The sequence below is a fragment of the Eretmochelys imbricata genome, chromosome 6 (assembly GCF_965152235.1).
Source record: "Eretmochelys imbricata isolate rEreImb1 chromosome 6, rEreImb1.hap1, whole genome shotgun sequence".
NCBI lineage: Eukaryota > Metazoa > Chordata > Testudines > Cheloniidae > Eretmochelys > Eretmochelys imbricata.
Window position 1 is genome coordinate 4,162,170 of NC_135577.1, and position 25,789 is coordinate 4,187,958.

General features: G+C 51.0%; 1 protein-coding gene and 1 long non-coding RNA gene across 2 annotated transcripts; one reads left to right on the forward strand and one right to left on the reverse strand.

The window, feature by feature from the left end:
• Window positions 1-24,089, forward strand: LOC144266958 (uncharacterized). Its single transcript, XR_013346513.1, has 4 exons — window positions 1-160; window positions 2,498-2,757; window positions 6,587-6,850; window positions 23,680-24,089. It is a non-coding gene; the product is annotated as an uncharacterized LOC144266958 (long non-coding RNA).
• On the reverse strand, window positions 4,431-10,062 carry LOC144266955 (apoptosis-associated speck-like protein containing a CARD). Its single transcript, XM_077820552.1, has 3 exons — window positions 9,727-10,062; window positions 8,058-8,114; window positions 4,431-6,837 (listed from the first exon to the last, which is right to left on the reverse strand). Exons 1-3 carry the CDS (start codon window positions 10,001-10,003, stop codon window positions 6,572-6,574), a joined length of 600 nt encoding a protein of 199 aa, XP_077676678.1. The 5' UTR covers window positions 10,004-10,062; the 3' UTR covers window positions 4,431-6,571.
• Window positions 24,090-25,789: the final 1,700 nt, after the last annotated feature.

Below are 25,789 nucleotides of genomic sequence, written 5' to 3' on the forward strand. Positions count from 1 at the left end.
ACAAGCTGAACGTTTGAAAAGCAGCTCCCTGGGTAAAACGTCTTCCCCGGGCTGAGTGGGCCACAGAGATTGACTATCCATCTGATGGGCACACTGAGAGAGAGAGAGCGTGTGTGTCTGTCTGCATGCACCCATTCTGCAGGATACACAGGAGTGTCAGGTATCCAGAGCAGGTTGAAGTACATGGGCAGGGGAGGGTGTGGAGTCCTCCCCTCTGCTGCCAGGACTGCACCCACTCTGGGTGACCAGATAGCGTGTGTGAAAAATCGGGCCAGAAGTGGGGGGATAATAGGCGCATATACAAGAAAAAGCCCCAAATATCAGGACTGTCCCTAAAAAATCAGGACATCCGGTCACACTAGTGGGGACACACTGGGGGACTTGTTCACACACAAGAGCTGTACCTTTTAAACTATACTGGTATACTTAAACCTCACTAGTGTTGGGAATGTTTTATCAGTGTAAAGGCGATTGCAGTGGTATTGTTTATTCCTGTATGGGAAGGGGAATGTATAACTGCATCCACGCTAGAGGTTGTACCAGGATAACTATTTTGGTAAAAAATCACCCTCCTAACTGAAACAGCTAGCCCCCCTCAAAATCTTTGAGTAGACCAAGCCTCGGGCTATGTCCACACTGCGGACCTTACTGCAGCACAGCTGTCCCGCTGCAAGGTCTCCCGTGTAGCTGCTCTGTGCCGGCAGGAGACAGCTCTCCCGCCAGCGTAATTAAACCACCCCCAGGGCGGCGATAGCTACATCAACGGGAAAGCATCTCCCGCCAACATAGTGCTGTCCGCACCAGCACTTTGTCAGTGAAACTTTTGTCGGTTGTATGTGTGTTTTTTTTCACACCCGACCGACGAAAGTTATACCCACAAAAGTGCTCTGTAGATATAGCCTCAGTTTCCAGGGTCCACCAATCTGGTGCTAAAGCTTGCGAGAAAAAGAGAACAACAAGGGGAAACAATTTGAAAATGTTAATGGTTTTGTATTCGAATCAGAGAGAGAGAATTCTTTGGGGATCCTGGGGCTCGGGAAGGTGAATGAGGAATGGCCCAGTGACCTGTGCTAGCTGTGGTCTGTCACAGCTGTTGCTGAAAACTGCTGCTGTCCCATTCATGTACTGTTTCAGAGTAACAGCCGTGTTAGTCTGTATTCGCAAAAAGAAAAGGAGTACTTGTGGCACCTTAGAGACTAACCAATTTATTTGAGCATGAGCTTTCATGAGCTACAGCTCACATCATCGGATGCATACCGTGGAAACTGCAGCAGACTTTATATATACACAGAGAATATGAAACAATACCTCCTCCCACCCCACTGTCCTGCTGGTAATAGCTTATCTAAAGTGATCATCAGGTTAGGCCATTTCCAGCACAAATCCAGGTTTTCTCACCCTCCACCCCCCACACAAATTCACTCTCCTGCTGGTGATAGCCCATCCAAAGTGACAACTCTTTACACAATGTGCATGATAATCAAGTTGGGCCATTTCCTGCACAAATCCAGGTTCTCTCACTCCCTCACCCCCCTCCAAAAACCCACCCCCATATATACACACAAACTCACTCTCCTGCTGGTAATAGCTCATCCAAACTGACCACTCTCCAAGTTTAAATCCAAGTTAAACCAGAACATCTGTGGGGGGGGGGGGTAGGAAAAAACAAGAGGTAGCCTAGATGTGAGAAACAGCCTGGGCTATTTTTACCCATCGAAAGATGTGGATTCTTAAATGTAGAACATCAAGTTCCGCTATTAAAGTGGCAGTGTCCGATAGTAGAAAGATGGTTTATAAATTTAGAACAGTGGGTTAGAACTTGTTCTCGAGTTAGAAGTGTAGAGTGGCAGTTTCTAAATTTCTCTCTCCCTGTTTTCTTTTCTCTACCTCTTTTTCTCTGTGCTCTCTTGTTCTGATCCCCCCACCCCTCGTTCTTTCTCTATTTCTCTCACTATGTCTCTGTGCCCTGGTCTCTTTCCCCTCCCAATCCCACTTTAGCCAGCCTATACGCAGTGGAACCAGACCTGCCCACCATGACTCCTTTGTGCTATGTTATTCCATCATTTGGTTTATCTGGAAGCTTTTGGTGCCTGAGCAGAGACAGGAGCTGTGGCTTGCAGCTATAGGTGTAGTTTGACTTCTGTGGGGGGGGGGGGGGGGGTTGACTGGCTGGCAATTTATGAGGGCCAGATTCCATGCATGCCCACTGGGGCACCTTTTCAGATGTTGTTGTTGTTTCTTTTGGGGGGGAGGCAACTTTAACTATGATTCCAGGGGCTACTTAGGCAACTGAAAACTCTAGGGTTGTGTGTTTTGTTTGCAGATAATTTCTCAGGTATTATCTGACAGGAGCACTGTATTTAATTCTTATATCAAGAAAGATTTAAATAAATATTAGACCCACTCAGCTCTAATACTAACATGTTCTGACATCTTGTGGCAAGCCACTTAAGAGACACTGGTTAGATTTAAAATTGTAATGTCTATTCTTACTCAGATACTCTTACTAAAGTCAGAAGGGACCATTGTGATCATCTTTCTAGTCTGACCTCCTGCCTGCTACAGGCCACAGAACCTCACCCACTCGCTCCTGTAATAGACCCCTAACCTCTGGCTGAGTTGGTGAAGACTGTGGGCAGGTCTACACTACAAACTCTGCTGGGGTGCTTTGAAGACGATGCTCTAAGCCTAGGGGAGAGAGCTTTCCTGTCGGCGTAGTTACTCCACCTCCACGACTGCCTACAAGGGGAGGCTAAGGTGTGTGGATTTTTCTCAACCCTCAGCGATGTAGATATACCGAAGTATGTGTGTGGTGTAGACCTGGCCAGAGTCTGCACTACAAGCTGGGGGTGTGATTCCCAGCTCACACTGACACTCACTAGCTCTCTTCAAGCTAGGGTGAGAAGAGATCCCAGTGCAGCATGGACGGCAGCAGCCGCAGAGGCAGGGCTTAGCCGTGCTGAGCACCCGGGTACCCATTGGGTTCAGGCGGGTTTTACTCGGAACAGCTGAGCGATGCCTAAGCTGCCCCGGCTACACTACTATTTGTACTCCTGCTCGCTGGATGAGCACTAGTGCGAGAGTGTGTGCACCAGCTGGGAATCACCCCCCCCTAGGGGGCTCAGGGGGGTCGACGTCGCCATTGAGTGCTGAGGCAAATGACTGTCTGAAAGACATCCTGTCCGCAAGCCGTTGGGCCACAGTGAGCCTCGCCAAAGGCCACGTGTGTGAAGCTGTGTATCATTCCCTCCCCGTTGCTATAAATGACACAATGTGGCTCAGACCTGGATGGAGACTCGGGGGCTCAGGGGTTCTTCCCTGGGAAATAAGCACTCAGTACATTTTCCTGCCCTGGCAAAGATTTTAAGATATTTCAGGAGAGGGATTTTATGCAGCACATATGTACTACACGCTATTATCGGGCTCTCCCTCTGAGAAAGGGACACAGGTTGGGGAATCCTGGCTAGGGCATCTTCCCCTATTAGGTTTCAGAGTAACAGCCATGTTAGTCTGTATTCGCAAAAAGAAAAGGAGGACTCGTGGCACCTTAGAGACTAACCAATTTATTTGAGCATGAGCTTTCGTGAGCTACAGCTCACTTCATCGGATGCATACCGTGGAAACTGCAGCAGACTTTATATACACACAGAGAATATGAAACAATACCTCCTCCCACCCCACTGTCCTGCTGGTAATAGCTTATCTAAAGTGATCATCAAGTTGGGCAAGATCATCAAATCATCAAGATCATCAAATGGCCCAACCTGATCATCACTTTAGATAAGCTATTACCAGCAGGACAGTGGGGTGGGAGGAGGTATTGTTTCATATTCTCTGTGTGTATATAAAGTCTGCTGCAGTTTCCACGGTATGCATCCGATGAAGTGAGCTGTAGCTCACGAAAGCTCATGCTCAAATAAATTGGTTAGTCTCTAAGGTGCCACGAGTCCTCCTTTTCTTTTTCCCCTATTAGGTGTGGCTCTTGCTGCTCCACCTACAGAGGGGAGAGGTTAGGAGCCACAGAAACAAGCCCTCCCAGAAACCACTTCCACCTGCTGCTCCCATTTCATTTTCCTGTCTGGTGAGTTTTCATTTCAAGCGTGAAGGGGGAGCTCTCCTTGCGCTTTGTGCAGAGAAAGGGGAGCTGAGGGGCTCCAGGCTACCCACTGCTTTAACCCCTGATCTCCCGCCCCCAGCATGTCACTCATTCATCCATGGCACGTGCTGTTCATCCATGCACTCTCTGAACCAGGCCACTCATCCAGGCCGCCCAGCCAGACCATCCACCAACCCCACCACCCGCTCATGCCATCTGTCCTCCTCCACCGTCCTTTCAATCCATGCTCCTATTCATGCATCCCCACTATCCTCTCGCCTACAGACATTTTGAACGAAAAACAGAGCAGACAGTTACATCATCCTTCTCAGACTGGGAGGGACTTCTAGCTTTATTTGTGGACATAGTTTCTGGTTTTCCATTTTATAACAAAATATAAATATTTTTTTTTTTTTAAAAATATAGTTTGGGCAAAATCCCCTTTAACCATGTTACAAGGAGGAGGGTGAAAAATTGTTCTCCTTAACCTTTTGAGGGTATGACAAGAAGCAATGGGCTTAAATTGCAGCAAGGGAGGTTTAGGTTGGACATTAGGAAAAAATACCTAACTATCAGGGCAGTTAAGCACTGGAATAAATTGCCTAGAGAGGTTGTGGAATCTCCATAATGGACTTTTAAGAGCAGGTTAGACAAACAGCTGCCAGGGAAGGTCTAGATAATACTTAGTCCTGCCATGAGTGCAGTAGATGACCTCTCGAGGTCCCTTCCAGTCCCCCCAAACAAAACCACCTTGCCAAGAAATCAGGCCCCTGAGTTCATGGCAGCTTGTGAGGAAGGTGGTAAGACGAAGTCAGAGCCTTGGCAGGAATTCTGAGGTTGAATTTGGTCCAGCACAGCGATCCTTTCGGTAGATACTTGAATGAGATCTTCTTGTGGAAAAAGACCGATGTTCTCTACACACCGCAGCGTACGTCGGTATGAGTTATGTCTCTCAGGGGCGTGAATAAACCACCTCCCCGAGCGATGTAAGTTGCACGGACCTAAGTGCCGGTGTGGACAGGGCTATGTCGGCAGGAGAAGCTACTGCCGCTAACTCCTGTCCACTTACAGCATCTACACTAGCCGGGCTACAGTGGCGCAGCTGCGAGCTCTGCAGTGTAGCCACAGCCGAAGTGTCTGGGGTGAGACGCAGGGGTGGGCGCTAAAGGAGCGGGTGGAGGTGCATGATGGATGGGACGCTGGCTGGAGTTCCAGCAGTGGTATATACTAGAGCAGTGGTGTGCAAAGTTTTTTCCGGTTGCGTCCCCTACCCCTTACCATCAATGGAATTGTGTCTTCTCTTCCCCCACCCCCTCCACCGCCCCCGTTACTGCACAGCCAAGGCTTCCTCCGCCGCGGGCTGCTTCTACCTTGCAACCAGGCTGCACTGCCAGGGCAGGGCCAATACCTGCCCCTCTCCGCTCAAGATTTCAGGGTTGGGGAAGGTGCCTGCGACAGGCTCTGGGGGAAGATCCGGTGCTGGGTGCAGAGGCTGCTGGGGCTGGAAATTGGCACAGCACGCTGACCCACAGGCTGGGCGGCCTGCTGAGATGAGTCAGGGGGTGGATATGAGCCACCTGGCGTCGACACTCACCTCCCTGCATGTTCCTCCGTGCCCCCCTAGGGGGGAGTTTCCCCCAGTTTGCGCACCACTGTGCTAGAGTACAATTCCCCCATTGTCCACTGTGGTTGGTTTCACTGTGGTGTCCAGTTTTCATAAAATCCAGCACATATAACCCACCCCAGAGGCAGCTGCATTTCAGGTATAGATGATTGATCCCTGTGTGGCATTGCCGTGCATCTGTTAATCCGCTGCCATGCTGCACCCCAGAGGTGGCTGCATTTCAGCACTGGGTGAGTGATCCCTGTGCAGAGCTGCTGAGTAGTACCCCCATTTCAGAGCTTGGCAAGCAATCCCTGTGCAGCCTTTAAGCACCTTAGAGCTCTGCTCCATTCTCTTACTGGTATCCCATCCATCATGTACTTACCCTAAAGCCAATAACGGATGTCTACACTGCAATTAAAAACTCGTGGTTGGCCCCTGTCAGCTGACTCAGGCTCACGAGGTTCAGGCTCTTTAATTGTGTTTGTAGATGTTTGGGCTTAGGTTGGAGCCTGAGTTCTGGGACCCCAGGAGGAGGGAGGGTCCCAGAACCCAGGCTCCGGCCCAAGTCCGCACATCTACGCTGCAATTAAACAGCTCCTTAGCCTGAGCCTCGTGAGCCTGAGTCAGCTGATACGGGCCAGCCGTTGCAGTATGGACAGTCCTTAGCGACCACCTCACGGCTGCATCACATCACAGGCTCCCCCATTCCACCAAAGGGAGCACTGGAAAGAGGTTTCTTTACCCTGAAACAATGCTAGCAAAGGGGTGAAAGCACCACCCTGCCCAGAAAGCCATGTGGAATCTAGAGCTAGGGTCCTGTGCACCTGGAATGGATGCATGTTTACAAGGAACGTAACTTCTTGGTTGTCTTAATTTCCCTCAAGGTCTTCAATGAGGAACCTATTCTTGGCTTTCAGTGCGTCATAGAACCGGTCCTTGCACGCTTTATTCCAGCTTGGCATTAGCTGATACAGCTTCCGCATTTTCTCCTGGCTGGTGATCCCGGCTCTAATGGTCTGGTACTGCTCGTCGTCCAGAACATTCCCATGAAGCATGTCCAGAATGGGCTCCACGTGGGCGGTACGTTCAATCAGCTGCACTCGGTATCGATCGACAAAATGCCCCTCTGGAGAGACTACACACACAAGGTATGAATAGATATTTGCAAACATACTGTTCCATCATTCCAACCAGTACCGAAATACAGCAGACGGTGAGGGCCGGCGTGGCAGATCGTTAACAGCTACACAACACAGCAGTACTGCACTTGTAATGCCATGCCCCTGGGTGAGTTGGCAGTAGCAGGGGGGCTGGATCTGGGACTTCTTGATCTTAAAGCATTGGCTACCTGAGCTGAAAAACCCACCTCTTAGTCAAGGTTATAACAGGCTCATTAGCCTCCATCTGTGGCCCAGACACCACTAGAGGGGAAGAGAGCACCACAGTAAGTGGGTTACAGTTGCAGCTGCATCTGGGGTGAGGCACATCGACTGCTTGAGAGCTACACAGTCGTGATGCACAAGAATCACTCGCCCCGTGCTGAATTGCAGCGGCTTCTGGCCTGGGGTCCATCCGCTGTTTAAATGGCAGGGGGCATTTAGGAAAAGTAGACTGTCGTCACCTGGGTTAGGATTTTGCCAGGACCCCCAAATTTACACCCCAATTTATAGAAAGAGCCTGGGAGGTGGGGCGGGGTTAAAGACCACAGGTAAGCAAAGCTTTGGTTTGGTGCCTCCTAGCACGGACACAAGGTGGCAACACCCTGCTCCCTGCAGTGCAGCACCCCCTTATGCCACGTTGGAGCACTGAGTGGAGGGTGGCAACACCCTGCTCCCTCCTGAGCCCCCCGTTGCAGCGCCCCCATTAGCACTGGGGTCAGCACTGACACAAGGGGGACAGTTGTCCCAGCTGAATCACCCACATTGCTCCCTGCAGCACAGCGCCCCCTAGTGCCGTGCTGGGATGTTGGAGTCAACATTAACTCCGAAGGGAGAGCGCCCCGTACTGAGCCCTCCACTGCCTCTCTGTAGCAAAGCACCCTAGCACCACACTGGGGCATTGGGGTCAGCTCTAGCAGAGGAGAGAGCATCCCCTTCTGAGCCCCCTGACCCACTCCCTCCAGCAGAGCACCCCCTGGTGCCACACTAGGGGGGCTGGTGGTGGCAGAGCTGGGCTCTGGATGGCTTGGCAGTTGGCAGGCAGGGTAGAAGATTTGTCCCAGGAGCTGGGAGGTAGCTCTGGTTGGGGAGGCCGATTGCAGGAGGGTCAGGTCACTCTGCAATGAGACCACACTTCCGAACACCCCTCAGACTGCCTGGGGAGTGAAAAAGAGCCCGTGAGTGTTTACGGACTCACCTTCCTTTCCTGTGGCACCAACGGATGGCACTGGCTGCTGCCCCTCGCCACTGAAACCTGCAGGATTGAGAGGGATAGTCAGTGAGTGTCTGAGTCACCCACGTTGTTCCCTAGCACCTCACTGGGGTCGGCACTGCCTGGTAGGGGAGAGTGCCCCCTACTGAGCCCTCCTTCCCCAAGAGACAGACACACAGACTAGGACGGACACACAGAGGCCCACACCGAATGAGAGTGACCGAGAAGCAGAGAGGGATCCAGTTAGACATGGAGACACTTCTGCTTAGACCGGGTGAAGCTCCTCTTTCTAGCTAGCTTCCTGTTCGTAAGTAGGAGAGAGCTCGAGTCTAACGGCTGTGTTGGAGTCTGTGCTACTGGGGCTTCCCTGCTATTGCTCCTTGAGCGAGCTCGATTAAAACTACCTCGGGGACGTCTACACATGCTGCAGTTACACTTCCCCTGATTGCAGTGCAGCTGTTCCCACAGACACCCAGTGAGATATGGAGGGGAGAGTGAGGGACAGACACATAGAGCCCAAAAAGCGCCCCCAGAAGGATCCAGGGAAACTGAGGATAAGACAGATTCACACGTTCAGCTCTTTCGTTGGGATCTGGGATCAGATTTAAACTTTAAATTCCTCATTTCCTGTTGCTTCAATATTTCACAGCACTCCTCTCTGCCTCCTGCCATTTCCCCCCCACCCATCTGCTTTTAATGGCAGTCATATAAAGGCGTGTTCTCTTTTTCAGTCTGAGTCGGGGGGCATTTGGACTGAATCCTTTGTATTCCACCGTGCAACATTGTGCACAGACCAATTAATAAGCAAAGTGGGGCCAGATCCTCAGTCGGTATAAAGTGGTGTAGCTCCATGGAGCGATGCTGAATGACCCCAGCTGAGAATCTGGCCCTAGATTTCGAAACGAGAGGCCTCATGGGCCAGTTTCTCCGCTGGGGTAAATTGGTGCAGCTCCAGTGAAGTTTGCCCTCCTTCCGCAGGGTGTGTAGCAATAAAGAGAAATCAGATGCTAGCAAACTGCTAACCCTTCCAGCAAGTTCAGGCAAGGACGTGGAAGTGACTACACTTGAAAGTGAAAGCAAATTTCAAGGGCTCAGAAGAAACATTTTAAACAAGGAGAAAGAAAATGGAAGATTTCTCTTAAAAAAACAAAGAAGATGCCCCCCCCCCCTTAACTCTGTGTGATAAGTTGTAGAGAGAACGGAGATGGCCAGCTAGGGTTGGACAACAGACTTTCAAAACAGAAATCTGGTCTCTGGTGAGCATGCCTATTTGTCTCTCCCGTGGAAAGGGTTGGATGGGACTGTATTTGTGTTGTTCTGTGCACAAGTGCTGCAGGGAGGGGAGAAACAGAGAACAGAGGCAGGACTTACAAAGAGAGAGCGATGCAGTCAGGGGCAGAAGATAGAGAGTAGAGATCATCCTGCAAACTTGGTGTTTCTGTCATTTTCTCTTAGCTGGGGTAAAGCTCCATTTCCTAGCTAGCCTCCTACACGTGAGTAGGAGGGAGAGCTCAGGGGCAGGCTCAGTGGGGCTTCCCTAATAATAATACTGCGCTCTTCTATACAACTTATCATCCATAGATCTCAAAGCACTTTACAAAGGAGTTCAGTATCATTATCCCCGTTAATGCTGTCTCCCTGCCCCGATCCTTACCAGTCCCTGTTGCCTTGCGGAATCTGTCTGCCAGGTCCCGCTCATTGATGTCTGTCAGGAGCTTCACAGTCACCTCCACCGCATACTCCTCCCGATAGTAGCTGATCAGCTTGTCGCACACATCCAGGACATCAGCTTTCTCCAGCCGGCCCCGTGGGATGTTGCCGTAGCCCTCCTTCACTGGGAACACATTCAGCTTGGCCTTGAACCTCTTAAACGCGTCCTGCCCCAGCTCCTCCAGAGTGTCCACGAGGTGATCCCGCACCGTCTTCCCCATCCTGTCTCCTCAGCAGCTGAGCAAAACTGCCAGGGGGGCAGGAAGAGGGCTGAGGGAGCAGTTCTTTGCCTTGAGAAGCGATTGGTGCTCAGAAATGGGGCGGGCCGCAGGCAGCCGGATCTGCTTGCTAAAAATGGTCCTGGCTCTTTCTCTGCTTTGTCCTCATTTCCTGGGAATGATTTTTGTCCCAGGGTGCCGATCTAAACCAAGGTTTCAGAGTAGCAGCCGTGTTAGTCTGTATCCGCAAAAAGAACAGGAGTCCTTGTGGCACCTTAGAGACGAACATATTTATTTGAGCATAAGCTTTCGTGAGCTACAGCCCACTTCATCGGATGCAAGTAACAACAAAACACACTCGCTTCCTGGCTGTAACAGATACATGCAGAATCGAAACTCCGGTGCACCTTAGATCCCCGGCCAGCATGAGAAGAGGGTGGTGCATTTGTAAAGCATAAAGAAAAGGAGTACTTGTGGCACCTTAGAGACTAACCAATTTATTTGAGCATGAGCTTTCGTGAGCTACAGCTCACTTCATCAGATACATACCGTAGCTCATGCTCAAATAAATTGGTTAGTCTCTAAGGTGCCACAAGTACTCCTTTTCTTTTTGCGAATACAGACTAACACGGCTGTTACTCTGAAATTTGTAAAGCATGTTATCTGCTCCCTTCAGGAGAGCCCCTGCTTGTGCTGCCCTTTGACAGAGGGAGGAAAAGTTGAAAGAACGGGGCATGTTTAGCCCAGAGAAGAGGAGGACTGAGGGGGAACATAATCTTCAAATACGTAAGGGTTGTTATAAAGAGGCCGGTGATCATCCGTTCTCCATGTCCACTGAGAGTAGGACAAGAAAGTGGCTTAGTTTCCAGCAAGGGAGTTTCAGGTTCGATGTTAGGAAAAACTGTTTTTTTAATGTAACCCTTCTACCCGTCAGAGTTGGCAGCAACAAGGGCCGGGTTCAGTATCTAGGGGATCCATTCCAATAACACAATGCAAACCGGCTCGAGCCCCCACCCAGTGACCTGGGACAAATAGATACCACCCCTGCTGGGCACCTCCAAGAGGCAATACTTCCCCTCTCGCAGGCACCTAGTCTGAGTGTAGCAAAAAGCCTTTTAATAACAAAGAGAAACAATGTGGCATTATGTTGGGGAAACACCACCAACAGGATTCATAACACAACCCATGAGCAAAAAAACCCACCCCAAGCAAATTGGGGAATGTCCTTTCCCTTTGGTTCTTGAGTCCAGCAACCCCAAATCACGCAAAGTCCCAAAAGTCCAATGACCGAAAAGTCTCTGTCCCTGGTCAGGGCAGCCCCAGAGTTCAAAAGTTTATCTACAGAGCTTTACCTCCCAACCTGGGTGGAGATGGGGGTGGAGGTAAGAGGCACCGTACATGATCTGAAGCTGACCGCCCCACAGCTCCATAGGCCTTCGCTCAGCTCTGCTCCACTAGCCGCCCCACAAACTGCTTCGCTCAGCTCTGTGGCCCACATGCAGCTCCTGCCGTCCCATGAACTGCTCCACATCCCACCAGCAGCTCCCGCTGTCCTATGAACTGCTCCACCAGCCTGTCCACAAGGCACTCCAGCCGTCCCACAAACTGCTCCACAATATATCTTCAGGCTCCCCCACTACTTAACACAACACTCAGTGATTTCAGCTCTTAGTCAGTTCAACTCTTTGGTGAATTCAGCTTGTAGCAGGGAAGCCTCAGTGCTGGTGCACCATTAGCCCAAAGTGAGCTCAGCAGCCTGTAACTAGACTTCTAATGAAATCAAAATTAGCTCTGATATTCCACAGTGGAAAGAGAAGGAAGTGCAATTAGCATGCAAGGCCCTCACCAAGAGGCCCATGCCACCAAGTATTAATACTTGTCCCCAGCCTCTCTCCAGTCACAGAGTTTTTGGAACCCATGACCCTTGCCTAGCGAGTGCCACTTAGTTGATGGTGAGTCCCTCCATCATAACAAAAGGCCAAGTACAGTTCCAAGCACAGTTCCCATAATCAGGGTAATAACAATTTATTCTTCCCGCCCCAATGACAGAGACACTGGGGATCCCACAGCAGCCAAAGTGACCATTTGGGCAGCTATGGCCTCATTCTAGGCGGGGTGGGTGTGCCTATGCAAATGAGATCAGCCCCTGAAGTTCTTTTCCACAACTTGCCACACCTCACCACCAGATGTCAGGGTGGAGCTCATCCTGACACTGCTTACATCAATTCTCTGGATAGTTAAGCTCTGGAAGCAGGGCCGGCTCTAGGCACCAGCCAAGCCAGCAGGTGCCTGGGGCGGCACATTTCCAGGGGCGGCGTTCTGGCCACCCTTTTTTTTCGGGGCAGTTGCGCTCTCGGAGCTGCGCCACTTCGATGGGGCGAGGGCGCCGCGCCCCCGGCCGCAGCAGGAAGGGGAAGCCCCAGCCCCGGGATGCTGAGCTCCCAGGGCCCCGCCGCCCCCTGGGGAGGAGAGGTCGAGTCCTGCCGGGGAGCCGGGGCTGCGCTGCCTTGTGCCCAGGGCTGGTGCAATCACTAGGCGGTCGCCTAGGGTGCCAAGTGGTTGCGGGCGGCCAAAAGCGCGCTCCGGGGCGGCGGTGGAGCGGAGGTGAGCTGGAGCAAGGGGGCGCGGGGAGGGCCGCCTGCAGCAAGTAATGGGGGGGGGGTGTGGCACGCAGGGGAACCGCTCCCCGCCCCAGCTCACCTCCGCTCCGCCTCCTCCCCTGAGCACGCCGCCCCGCTCTGCTTCTCTCCCTCCCAGGCTTGCGGCACCAATCAGCTGATTGGCGCCGCAAGCCTGGGAGGCGGGAGAAGTGGCGTGCTCAGGGAGGGGGTGGAGCAGAGGTGAGCTGGGGCGGGGAGCTGCCGCACGGCTCCCGGGGCCAAGGGGGAGAGAGGGGGTGGTGGGGAGCACCTGCGGGGGGGCCTCAGGGCGGAGGGTGGGGCAGGGAGCTGCCGCAGGGCTGGGGGGGAGGCGGGCATAAGGTGGAAGTTTCGCCTGGGGCGTGAAACATCCTTGCACCGGCCCTGCTTGTGCCACCCCTTATATCCGGGCTTCTCTGCGCAGGGAGGGGGGAAAGCCCCTGCAGGCGCTGGGAGAAGATGACATCACGCCCTCCACTTCCAGCGCCGCCTGCGAGCCCCAGCCCCACCTGAGCTTGGGGCGGCAAAAACCCTCGAGCCGGCCCTGACTGGAAGAGGTTACCTGGGGAAGTTGTAGAATCCCCATCCCCAGGAGGTTTTTAAGACAAACAGGGGTGGTCCAGACTCGAGGGTTACTTGGTCCTGCCTCTGCACGGGGGTCGTGGGGGGACAACTCTAGGAGCTCTTGAGGTCCCTTCCAGTCCTACATTACTATGATTTCACTTAAAAAATGTTTGGGTTTTTTGGTTCAAAACAACTTTAGGTGTTTTTTTTTTTAAATTGTTTTTGATTTTTAAAAATGGTTGAAGCTGAAATGAAACATTTCAATGTTGTCAAAACACAGTGTTTCCCTTGACCCAATATGGATTTTTTTCCCCAACGTTTCGGTTTCCCAGGAGTTTCACTTTTGCTTTCACCGGAATTTTTCCCTCCCAATTTTTTCAGAATTGCCCGTGAATTGACAAATCCATTATTGGCCCAGGTCCTGACATAATCAAATATTATGGATGGAAAAACAAAGGCAAATAAAATACAGAACCAAGAAAATAAAGAGGAAAAAGAATGAATAAATCATAAAGTCACAAAATAAAACTCCCCAAAAGCAAAACAAACAAATACTCACTCCTGTGAAGAGGCCCCCATGGCTGGAGCTTTATGCCTGTGTACTCTGGATATGTCTACATTTTGAGCTGGGGGTGTGATTCCCAGCTCGAGGAGACCTTCTGAAGTCACCAGGGTGTTAGTGGTCTGGCCTAGCAGGCTGAAGTCTGTGTCGTTGCTCAGACAACTTCCTAGGGCAACCCCTGGGATTAAGTAGGAGCACTTGGCCCATCAGAGGTCCTCAGGGTACTGCCACTCTGGGTTTCTTGGTCGGTACTTCCTGCAGTGCCTACTTCCCACAGTGCTCCCCAGCTGTGCCTTTGCAGACCTGGGTTCTAGTCCCTGGATCCTTATATTTACCCCCTATCTTCCCTCCTACATGCCCCTTCAGGGGCATCCCTCCTCTGGGGGGTGCCAGGCTGGCTTTAGTTGGGTGATCCTTGTTGAAACTTTTCTACCAGGTCTGGGGCGTGGAGATTTGTAGCAGGTTTCCAGGAGTGTTCTTTAAGACTATAGCCCTGCCAGTTGACTAGGCAGTACAGTCTCCCCTTCCGCCGTTTAGCGTCGAGGATTGCGTGAACAATAGATTTCTCATGTCCTTGGATCTGGATTGGCAGAGGCGGGAAAGGGGTCCTCTGTATAAGGCTTCAGGAGGGATACGTGGAAAACAGGCTGTACCTTAAGAGATTGAGGGAGCTGCAGTTTGAAGGTGACCTGGTTGATTTGCTGACAGATCCGGCAGGGTCCGAGAAACTGGTGGCCTGGCTTGCGGGATGGCCTGTTCATACGGAGGTGCTTTGCGGCAAGCCAAACTGTTTGGCCTATTGCGAAAGCTGGACCTTCCTGGTGTTGACAGTCTGCTTGTCGCTTATAGTCCCTTTTCACATAGTTGCCAACTTCCCTTCTGCCTGGTGGGTGCTCGACCGCCACCCCACCCCTGGCCCCGCCCCTGCACCGCCTCTTCCCGCCCCTACACTGCCCTCGCCCCGCCCCCATTCCACCCCTTCCCCAAAGTCCCCGCCCTCTTCCTGCGCCCATTCCACCCCCTTCCCAGTAGTGTAGGTGGGGGGGAGCGGGGCAGGAGCTGCTCCCCCACCCAGCACAAGTGGTGCCTTTTTAATTTTTGGTGCCTTTTTAATCTTTACTCAGTTTGGCGGCGCCCCGGGTGTTCGGCGGCGGTTCAGGCGAAGTGCCTCTGAAGACCCGGAGCGCCGCCTGACCTGGCACTGAACGCCCGGAGTGCTGCTGGGTGAGTATAAATGGGTGGCGCCCTTATTATCTCCGCTCCCCCTGTTTTCTCTGCCTGGCTATGCTGGGAAAGTCCTAAGTGCTGCCAAACAGCTGTTAGGTGGTGTGTGTGTGGGGGGGAAGAGCTTGGAGGGGGGAGGAGGTGGGGCAGGAGGAGCTTGGCTGCCGATGGGTGTGGAGCACCCGCTAATTTTTCCCCGTGGGTGCTCCAGCCCCAGAGCACCCACGGAGTCGGCGCCTGGGCCTTTTCATGTCTTTGAGGTGGTCTTTAAGTTCTTCCTGAATATGGTGAATTTATTGGACCCAGTCAGCGGTTGTTGGGTTTGGGGAGGCTGCTGGCAAAGCTGGGTGGAAGTGAGGGTGGAAACCGTAACTGGCAAAGAAGGAACTCTGCCCTGTGCAGGTGTGGTCGGCATTTTTATTAGAGAACTCGGCATACAAAAAGAGGGAGAACCAGTTGACTTGATGGTAGTTGACAAAGCATCTCAGGTATTGCCCTATTACTTGGTTCACCCTCTCCGTCTGCCCACCTGTCGGGGGGTGGTATGCAGAGGTGGGGTAAAAGCATTAATGTCCATTAGCTGGAGTGTTTCTTGCCAGAAGTGTGAGACAAAGTGTGGGCTACGGTCTGAGGTGATATGGTCTGGAAGCCCATGCTGTAGGCAGACCACATGAATCACTAGGAGCCCAGCTGTTGTTTCAGCAGAGGGCAGTCTGTTACAGGAGACAAAGTGTGCCATTTTGGTTAGTTGGTCTAAACCAGTCAAGACCGTTGTGTGGCCATCGTGTCAGGAAGTTCTACTATGAAGTCCAGGGTCTGGACGGGGTCTCCAGGGGACCTAGGGGACTGAGAGGCTTAGCACATGGCATCTTGGTGTATGCACACAGGTCACAGGAGTTAATGTAACCCTGGACATCGGCTCACATACAGGGCTGCGAGAAGAAATAGGAAGCCGTGTGGAAGGTCTTGAGGAGTCCCAAGGGGCCTGTCAGCTGAGTGTCATGGCGGAGATAAAGCGCTTCTAGCAGGGGGCACCCTGGTGGCACGTATATGCATCCATTGAGGAAGGCGATTCCATCCCGTGTGGTGCATTGCATCTTGGTTCTGGCGGTCATTTGCTCAGGCTGTTCCGTCACCTCCTGGGCTAATGGATTGCCTTGTGAAGCAGACCAGATTAGATCAGATTAGGTCTGGTGTGTTGTGGTACTGAGGAAGTTGTGAGGTTTTAGTAGATAGGGTAGTTCTTGGCTAGGCTCCTTGCCTTTCCCATTCCTGGTTCCTGGGTGATAAGTGATAAAGTCAAATCGAGAGAAGAATAATGCCCCCCAGAGCTATCTTTGGTTCAAGGCTCATGCCTTCCGCAGGTATTAAAGGTTCTTTGGATCTGGTTCTTTGGCCAGGTTCTCCTGGATGCATTCATGAAGAGCTTCCAGTCCAGGCTGAGACATCACATAGGTAAGGGACCTTCACCCTGGGTTCAGATCTAGGGGGCAGTCATAGTCTCAGTGTGAAGGTAGTGCATCTGCGTTCTTCCTTTCAAAAACATCCGTGTAATCCCAATACTTTTCAGGGAGATGGGGATTCAGGCTTGGGAGTGATTGCTTCTGACTAGCTGTTGTCAGTGGAGGCCCCTCAACAGTGCAGTTGTTTCTGATAGGCCACAGGAGCCTGGGACCAAAAGGTTGAGGCCAGCTGCACACTAGGCAGACCCTTTGGCAGTATTCAAAGGGAAAGTTGATCCTCTTCTCTCTCCAACAGATGCAAGGGACGTGCTTCTCCAGCCACGTGGCCCCAAGAATTTGGGGGAAATGTGGGGAATGGATTAAGTTGAACCTCCCGACGGCTCCAGATTACAGCCTCAAGGGGTACTGTTTCCTGAGACACTGGCCCCGGGGACAGGAGGCACCCATCTATCATTTCTATGAGAACTGAAGTGGGATTTAAGTGGAGGGGGTTCATAGTGCTCGAGCGGCTTTAGCATCTATGAAGTGATCAGTAGCCCTAGAATTGATCAGGGCCCACTGGGCTTGGCCCCATTTATCGTGCGTAACTCTGTTTATACTTGGAAGTGTGGGGAGGACCCACATGTCCTGGATGGGGTTTCTTTTGAGGGCTGGGGGGGTAGTTCCAGAGCATGGTGTCCAGGCAGGTTCCCCCTGCATGCCCTGGGCTTGCTCATTTCCCAATTCCTCATGGGCCAAGGTTCGCAATGGGCACATGGCAAGGGAGTGTCCTGATGCTCCACTACAAAAACCTAGATTATTGCTCCATTGCTGTTCCTTTTCTTCTTGGGTCAGGTGTCCGTGGCCCCGGTCAACCTGCATTGGTTTGTGGTTAGCCTTGGTCTTTGATGTGAGGTGTGGCTGAAAGATAGCAGGGTGCCCCTACTCTCCTCCTTTCGCTCACAGCTGGTTGTCGGTGAGGAGAGAGAAGGGTGATAAATGCATCCAAGCAGGTTGGAGGGTCTCAGTGTGGGGCTAACTCGTCTTTACTTCCTCACTAAGCCCGTGCCAAAAAATGATGCCGTTGGGCTTCCTTGTTCCACTCAACGTCATTGGTGGGTCGCCAAAACTGGGCAGCGTGCCAGGCTGCTGGCCCTGGAGCCTTTGTCGAGCGCTTCCCCTGAGCGAGTGTGATGCGGGCTGTCGGATTGCAGAAAGCGTTCACAGGAAGGCAAAGTTCCAGTCCGTTAACACCAGGCGGCCTCGTTCCAGCAGTGGGGAGGCGCAGTCCAGTGCTTCTCCAGTAAGCAAACTGATCACTCATCCCACCTCCGCCGGCTTGGTGGGATATGCTCGAGGGTGGAGCAGGAAAAGGAGACCACATTGGCTCAGGAAACCCCGCAACTTCTGGCAGTTCCCATCAAAAAGTTTGGGTAGTGATACTGCGGGGCTCAGTTCAGCGAGCAGGGGCCCAACATGGGCCCAGAGCATGGCATTTTCCTCCCAGGACCGTGCCAGCTGTTTGTGCCGTGTCTGACTTTCTGCAAGGAGCCATGCCACTTGGGACTGCAGCAGACGGTTCTCAGTTTGGAGTTACACAACCTGCTCCTGGGGGCCCAGTACCCTATGGGGGCCAGTCGGTGGTGGTAGACCCAGCCCTTCCACTTCTGGGAGCCCCTTACCAGGGATATGGGTCTGGGAAAACCGTAAGGGACGGGGCCATAGGTGGTCTGGCCTAGCTGTCACAGCTGGGCTGAGGTCTGCCCACCGGGGACGGGAGTCACCGGGCAGTAGTTGGAGGAATCACAAGGCCAGGTCCTGTGAACAAGAGGCAGGGTCAGAATTAGGCTGGTGTCAGAGACCAGAGATCAGGAGATGAGGTGGAGTCTGGCATTGCAGCAAGCCAAAGTCTGTGCGATTGCCTAGTCAACTTCCTGGAGTTAAGTAGGAGCACTTGGCCAATCAGAGGGCCACAGGGGGGTCTCTTGCGCAGAGGGTCACTCTGGTACTCTTGCACAGTACTTCCTGTGGCATTTAAAAGTGCTCCCTGGCTGCAAATCTGCAAGGTCTCCCAATAGCACTGTGGGAATATCAGCCCCCGTCTCCCTCTCCTCCCCCCAGCTTTGCAGATCCTGCTTCTAGTCCCTAGGTCCTTGCAATAGCTCTGATTCAAGTGTAGCCACATCAGTCTGAGTGGCAGTGGGACTGGCCACTCAGTATGTGCCTGTCTGAGACATTATGCATGCCGCTTACTTGCCGTGCTATGACGACACTGTATTCTTAGTGCATTAGCTCAATGAAAGCTCACATGGGGTTTGTCTCCTCAACCTGGGAATTACACCTCCAGCTCAAAACATAGGTGTACCCTGTGTGTGGATGCAGAGGTCTGTCCATATTGATCCCTTTGCAGGATGCAAACTGGGGTCTCCCAGTGCATCCAGTTGCCTCAGTATCTGTCTTCTGGATTGTCAGAGGTCTGGGCAGGGGCTATTTTTACCCTTGAGACTTTTAGAGGGCCAGACCTGAACAAATAATATTGATTTGTTGCTCTTATATAGCACTTTACCTCTGTAAAGTACAATTGATATGTATTGATTAAGAGTAACATTACTTATTCCATTTTACAGATGAGGAAACTGAGGACAGGGAAGGGACTTTCCCAAGGTAACACACACACAGAGTTACCAATAGAGCTAGGAAGAGACACTCAGGAGTCCTGACTCCCAGCCCCCCTGCTCTAACCCAGTAGACCCCACTCCCCTCCCAGAGCTTGGGATTGAACCCAGGAGTTCTGACTCCTCAACCCCACTCACCTTCTAAAGATGGGAATAGAACTTAGGAGTCCTCACTGTCCATTCACAATAATAATAATTGTCAAGGTTCCTCCCCCATTCTGAACTCTAGGGTACAGATGTGGGGACGTGCATGAAAACCTCCTAAGCTTACTTTCACCAGCTTAGGTTAAAACTTCCCCAAGGTACAAATTAATTTTATCCGTTGTCCCTGGATCTCCACTGCCACCACCAAACTCTAACTGGGTTTCCTGGGAAACGTAGTTTGGACATGTCTTTCCCCCCAAAATCCTCCCAACCCTTGCACCCCACTTCCTGGGAAAGGTTTGGTAAAAATCCTCACCAATTTGCATAGGTGACCACAGACCCAAACCCTTGGATCTGAGAACAATGAAAAAGCATTCAGTTTTCTTACAAGAAGACTTTTAATAAGAGTAAAAAAGAATCACCTCTGTAAAATCAGGATGGTAGATACCTTACAGGGTAATTAGATTCAAAGCATAGAGAATCCCTCTAGGCAAAACCTTACGTTACAAAAAAGACACACAGACAGGAATAGTCATTCTATTCAGCACAGTTCTTTTCTCAGCCATTTAAAGAAATCATAATCTAACACATACCTAGCTAGATTACTTACTAAAGTTCTAAGACTCCATTCCTGGTCTGTCCCCGGCAAAAGCAGCATACAGACAGACCCAGACCCTTTGTTTCTCTCCCTCCTCCCAGCTTTTGAAAGTATCTTGTCTCCTCATTGGTCCTTTTGGTCAGGTGCCAGCGAGGTTGCCTTTAGCTTCTTCACCCTTTCCAGGTGAGAGGATTTTTCCTCTGGCCAGGAGGGATTTTAAAGGGGTTCACCCTTCCCTGTATATTTATGACAATAATAATTAATAATAACCAGAGGGGATCAGAGAAAGAGAATGAGTGTGCATAGACACATACTGACCGGGACATTAAGATTGCAAAAGTGAAATTAAGGTAATTCATATAAATAAGAGTCAGAATAAAGCAAAGTTAAAGGATAACTTTGACTCTGTCCCTTTGTGAGCCTGCACTATGATACAGGGCAAAATCTGAAGGTTATTTTGTTCTTAGTAAGTAAGTGTAAATCCAGAGTGACTGCACTGAATTCAGTGGCATCCAAGCTGGATTCTGATTGCAGTGACCCCCGTGTAACTCTGGAGTCTCAAACCCGTTTTCATTTAGTGTTGGTGTAAGGGATATGTGGAACAGAAGACAATAATAAAAAAAAAAGTTCACATCATGTGAGACACTATCTATGGACCCACAAACCAGCCATTCAGTAGCAGAGCCAGGAATAGAACCTAGGAATCCTGAGCCCCCCTCCAGGGCTTTAACGATGAGGAACTCTCCCTCAGCTTAGCAGGCACTGAAATTGAATGAAAAAAAATGCTTTGTTTGCATAACGGCAAGACACGCGGTTAATTTACTTCCCTCTACAAAGGGAAACCATTATTTTGAAATCCAGCCCGTCAAATCCTGTGGCACCTTTGGCATGGCAGATGGGGCGAAGGAGCCTGCTAAGCTGGCAACACCGGCGGGGCACAGCAGAGAGAACCTCTGGCTAAATCTCTGCAGTTAGCCCCCCGGAGTCCTGCTCAGGCCCCAGCTCCCTCCCACCTGTCTGTGCCTCTTCATTACACTCAAGGGCCCAGTCCCTCAACTTTCAGACACCCGCCATGCACACGGATTCGCTGCCTCCCTGGAAGCAGTGCCCCCCGGTTCACTAGCTTCACCTCAGTTCAGCGCTCTCCTGAGCCGACAGCGCTCAGGTGTCTCTAGTAAAACCAGATCGTTTATTTGATAAAGATTCAAATAGACGCAAGTATAAGGCGTACAAACATATGGTTACAGATCAAAGAAAAATATAAAATGCAACCTAGAGCCTGTACTTACTGGCAAGTTCCTTTCTCGTGCACCGTGCTTGTCCAGTCGAGAGAGCTGGGAGACGCTCATGCTGGCAACGCGCTGCCTCCCTCATGGGTGCTGTCTTGTGCCTTTCTTTCTCCTATTATACCATTCCTGACCTTTTGTCTCTTTCCATAAACAGGGTGTCTCCTTAACTTCAGTTTGCCCCTATTCAGGGTCTTTTTCCTGGGCTCTTTTGTGCTGAGTCAAGGCCCAACCCTTCCCCTTGTCCACGCAATCACCTGGTCTAACCCTATTCCGCTGCACTGCCCACGCTGAAGCATCAGGAATGGAGCCCTGGTTCCCAGTTCCCAGTCTGGTCTAACTCACTAGATCGGCTCCTTCCCAGAGCTGGGAATGGAGTTTCGTAACTCCACCCCGTCCTCTCCCTGAACGGAGGTAGAACCCGCAATCCAGTGTGACTGTTCCAGCTCCTTCAGCCCAGTAGGCCCCACTCCCCTCGCAGAGACAAGAACCACGTCACGTCCTAATTCCAGATGAGTCACCTGGCTGCGTGAGGGTATGATTTCTCTACAAACACCGCAACGGCACTGCTCTAGACATCAGTGTGGACACACGCGACAGCGACGGCAGAGGGTCTCCTTTGGCTGTAGTTAATCCACTTCCCTGAGAGGCGGTCGTTACGCTGATGAAAGAATTCTTCCATCTGCCTAGCGCGGCCGACACCGGGGCTTAGGTCAGCGTAACGGTATTGCTCAGAGAAGTGGATTTTTCATATTCCTGAGTGACATCGTTGGGTCGACTTAACTTCTTCGTGCAGACCTGGCCTGAGTCCATCACCTGACATCAAGGACTGTTAAAATCTTCTGCCCCTTGACACTCCTGGGTAACCTGTCCTGGTGAATGTTTGTGTAGTGACAGTGGGTGGCAGCAGGACTCCTGCAGCTCTGACTGGGAGAGGAGTATGGTTAGAGCTGTGGGGGGGGGGGGGGCAGGGGGAGTCAGGACTCCTGGGGTCTATTTCCTGCTCTGGGGAGAGGAAGGGTGTTTAGTGGTTAGAGCAGCCAGCTAGAAAACAGAAATTGCCAAATCAACATACCTCCCTACCCCCAGTTCTCACACCTCCCTACTGAAACCCCACACCCAAGACTTCCTCAAATGTTCAGAGATGGACTTTGCAGTGTGAGCTGAATATAAATGGATTGCTTCAAACCAAGCTGAGCAGGAGTGAATTCCAAAGTCATAGATTCCCCTCAGAGATTGCTCTGCTGGCAGCTCGGTCTCTTTAACACCTCTACCCGTCACAACGGTGGCCAGTTCACACAGGGTTTTAATAACAGACATTATATTCATCTTCTGCCGTGAGGAGGACATGGTGGGAATGAGGCCTCCCGCTGGGAAAAATGAAGATCACCAGCTCAATGTAATGCATTTAGACTGCACTGCTGGCTACTAGTGTATTAATATTTTTGCCTTTTGATCTAAGGGACTTGCTGCCTATCAATCTTAAGGATTTACAATACCCCAGTTTCCATAGTGTCTGAGCACTTCCTAATCCGTTCATCCTCAGGTAGGGAAGCACAGCTTTCCCCATTTTACAAATGGGAACTGGGGCCCAGAGAGACTAAGTGACATGCCCAAGGTCAGACAGGGAGTCGGTGTCAAAGCAGGGAACTGAACCCAGGTTTTCCAAGTCCCAGGCTGGACTGGGAGCAGGAATTGAAGCCCAGAAAGACAGTTGAGGAGTCCTAAAGTTTTTCCGCCTTTCTTAGGGGCTCTCAGCCAAGCTGATAATGCGGCACACAGGCAGCAGGCTGCCACTGACACGGTTCCCAGACCTACCTAGTGGGAGCTGCTCAGATGTCATGAAGTTTGACCAATGAGCTACCTTTCTGGTCACACATGGGCGGAGTTAATTCAATCCCCCGCTCCAGTTTACTGGGCCTGCTGCTTCTCAGACTGTCCAGTTGTGTCCTGGGTTGTGCTTTGCTCAGGATTTTTCATACCGCTGCCCGATATTTCCTTGAAACACAGGTGCTCTCTATTGGCAAAATCTTCAGTCGGGGTTGCTCAGGTGTTCTGCTCTCTTGCATTGCTTTGCCAGCTTCTTTCCTGGAGCTTCCATGTTATGACTCACCCTCTCCTTCGCCTTTGATGGCCTGCAGGGATCGCTTTTTTTGTCCTGCTGAATCAAAGCATCAGGCAGTTTCTGCTGAGCTAGAGTTTGCCCTCATGGCCTCAGGACATCAGCTGTCTCATCTCCAGCTGGGGTGCCATTTCAGATTTTGGTAGGGGCAGGGGCAACTTTAACCATGATTCCAGGGACCACTTAGAAATTAGCTGACAGGAGCAAGGTGTCTAATTCCTATATTTTTCAAAAAGAGAATGAAATAAATATTAGACCCACTCAGCTCTAACAGGAGTTCTCACATCTTGTGTCAACTCACTTAAGGGACACTGGTTAGGTTTAAAATTTTAATGTGTACTCTGACTTTGTTACTAACGCTTGAAGACAACAATTGAAACAACTGTAGAAAAATCTAGATGACTTTCTATCCCTTTTTTGCAGTTCACCAAGCGTGGAACGGATCATTGAACTTTGGAAACAACCTACTAGAGCAAGGCCCTGTGAGTTTATACTGCACCTGCCTCAGGGTCTCGGGGTGTTACCCCACTGCGAATAATAGACGAGAAACTGACCTTATAAAGGAGAGAAACCGACACTTTCGAGTCACCTTTACAGTATTGCCAACCCCAAATGTTCAAAACCATGAATCAGGCCCATCAAAATTCATGAGATTTGCTTTGAAATCATGAGATTATGTAAAAATAAGCTTTGCAGTTAATAGCTTTGTCGTTCTTTTTATTTGCCTTCTGCTCTTTGAGCTTTTAGGGTGCACTGGGGGTCTCATTTTGAAGCTTTCTCCACAGCCACGAGGGCTAGAAACTTCATTTTTCTTTACGACCGAAGGCTGAACTCACACATCCACCTGACTCCAGGAGCTGGCGCTTGAAGGAAAACAATCAGTGTCATGAGACTCATGACAAAATCACGAGAGTTGCCAACACCGCTTTGACTTCTCTTTAAAGGCTAGTTACTTTCCAGCAGGCTCTCAAACACAACACGCCAGTGACTGAGTTGCGGTTCTCACAGGAGAATATTTAAAACCAAGCACCAAGAAAAGTCCACATTTTAAAGTTGAGGGAAAAATGGAGACTTCTGCGGGTATTTCAGGGCCACAGTATGCAGGAAAGGAAAATAAACAGGCACAGGAGATCTGGGCCGCTCTTTGTCGTGAAAGAAAGTTGGAGGGTCGAATCTTCTAGTTCTTAATCAAGTAAAACTTCTGTTGACATCAGCGCCTCCACTCACAGATATTAACATGTACTCAATAACTATACACTTCATACTTAAATATCTGAGCCATCTTCTCCAGGACAAATCGGTGAGACATTGTGAGGCACTCAGATGCTAGGGTGATGGGACCACATAAGTACCCCAGGTGGAGTGGGAACCTCTCTATACCACTGCTGGCCCTTCCCTGGGTTTTGGCCCCTTCTTTTCACTTATCCCCCTCAAATCTTCCTCTTTTCAGAATATAACCTTGGCTCTTCTGAGTCCCCTGCATTCTCTCTCCAACATCCCCACCCCTTGCAGAGGGATTCCTGTTTTACGGGCAATTACCAGCCCTTTCTGATCTTAAATCACCCTGCCTCTGTTTGGAAACAAAATACTGACTCCCTGCCCCTGGAGCACCTGTCCTCTGCAGAATTCACGTTAACGCCCATGCTGCAGTTAGGAGCTCTGACTGGGCTCATACCTCCTGTATGAAAGTCGCCCGCTTGTACCCCAAATGGTGCCCCTACAGATAGCTTGCAATTCCTCTCTTGTTATGCATTCCTGATGCAACAAGAAACTGTTCAAAAATACCCGACTTTCTAGAGATGTTACGGGAAACACTGACTAACCACTGCCCTACAACTCTCCAGTTACAAGCTCTCTGCTCTAATTCCCCTCCCCCTGCTAGGTCTTCCTTTAAGGCAGCGGTGGCTTCTCTCGCCCCGCACAGCCCTTTCCCCAATCTCCAAAATGCGGCTGTTTCTGGCTTTGGGTTTGCAGCCCTGTTTCACTGCAGAGGCATGTCCCAAGGGACTTATTTTGTCTCCCTATACAAGCTGGAGGGGGATTTCATCCCAGATTCTCAAAGGTGCTAAACTCCCACGCAAATCAGTGGGAATTAGGTGCCTCAAACCTTTGCGGATCTGGGCCTTCCTCTGTCTTCTTCCTGCTCAGCCTTTTCTGGGGGCTGCTTGGGTGCTCAAAGGTGAGGACCACAAACCCTCACACTGCAGAGGACTCTCACTTCATCTCTCCTCCTTTATTCCTTTTCCATTGCCTCTCTCTGTCTGGAGAGATGGGGTCCATTCAGTTCCAACCGCCCGTCGTGTTGTGGCACAGGCAGGAACAAGGGGCACAGAGATCAGAGCTTTATTACAGGCAGCCTGGTACTGAGTTAGTATAGTTAACTCTTTCAGTGCCTTACAACACCCCCCCCCCCATTGCACCCTGTGAATCCACACACTAGCTAATTCTCTCCAGTGTCTCCCCGAGTATAGCTTAGTGCTCAGCGACAGAGACAGCAACAGAGCCGGTGGGGTGGCCCATCGTTTTTAAAAGT